The following is a 933-nucleotide window of genomic DNA, read 5'->3' as shown; positions in this document are numbered from 1 at the left end:
GAAGATATGAAAAAGGAAAATGCAACATTGCTGACAGAGTTTGTTCTCTCCGGATTTTCATATCAACAGCAGTGGCAAATCCCCTGGTTCCTGGTATTCCTGGTATATACCTCATCACCATTGTGGGGAGCCTTGGTCTTATTGCTCTCATCTGGAATGACTCTCAACTTCACACCCGCATGTACTTATTCCTTGGGAGTTTGGCTTTTGTGTATACTTCAGTATCATCCATAGTGACCCCCAAGATGCTGGTCAACTTCTTCGCCAAGAGTAAGATGATAATTCTCTCTGAATGCATGGTACAATTTTTTCCCTTTACAGTCAGTGCAACCGCAGAATGTTTTCTCTTGGCAAGTATGGCATATGATCGTTATGTGGCCATATGCAATCCTTTATTTATCCAGTGATTATGACCAATAGACTATGTATGCGACTGTTAGTCTCATCATTTTAGGTGGTGTCCTACATGCCTTTATTCATATAGGTTTTTTATTCAGATTAACCTTCTGTAATTACAACATGATATATAACTTTTACTGTGACATCATGCCATTGTTTAAAATTTCTTATACTGACCCTTCTATTAATATTCTGATGGTTTTTATTTTCTCTGGTTCAATTCAGGTGTTTACCATTCTGATGGTTCTTATTTCTTATACACTAGTTCTCTTTACAATTTTTAAAAAGCAGTCTGTCCAAGGCATAAGGAAGGCCTTCTCCACCTGTGGGGCCCACCTCTTATCTGTTTCTTTATACTATGGACCTCTTCTCTTCATGTATATTCGTCCTGGATCCACACAAGCACATGATCAAGATATGATGGAGTCTCTATTTTGCACTGTCATAATCCCTTTGTTAAATCCAATTATCTACAGCCTGAGAAATATGAAAGTCATAGATTCACTGACAAAAATGATAAAGATAAATGTTTAG

The 933-nt window shown here is 37.5% G+C and overlaps 1 protein-coding gene across 1 annotated transcript; it reads left to right on the top strand.

The window, feature by feature from the left end:
* Nucleotides 1-933, top strand: LOC103004991 (olfactory receptor 5H2-like). Its single transcript, XM_028162192.2, is given in 4 exon segments — nt 1-100; nt 103-393; nt 396-449; nt 452-933. Coding segments are annotated over 4 exon segments (921 nt in total). The 5' UTR covers nt 1-6.

This window comes from Balaenoptera acutorostrata, chromosome 4, assembly GCF_949987535.1.
Source record: "Balaenoptera acutorostrata chromosome 4, mBalAcu1.1, whole genome shotgun sequence".
NCBI classification, from domain to species: Eukaryota; Metazoa; Chordata; class Mammalia; order Artiodactyla; family Balaenopteridae; genus Balaenoptera; species Balaenoptera acutorostrata.
The sequence above is the reverse complement of the archived record's forward strand: the minus strand, read 5'-3'. Positions and strand labels throughout refer to the sequence as shown.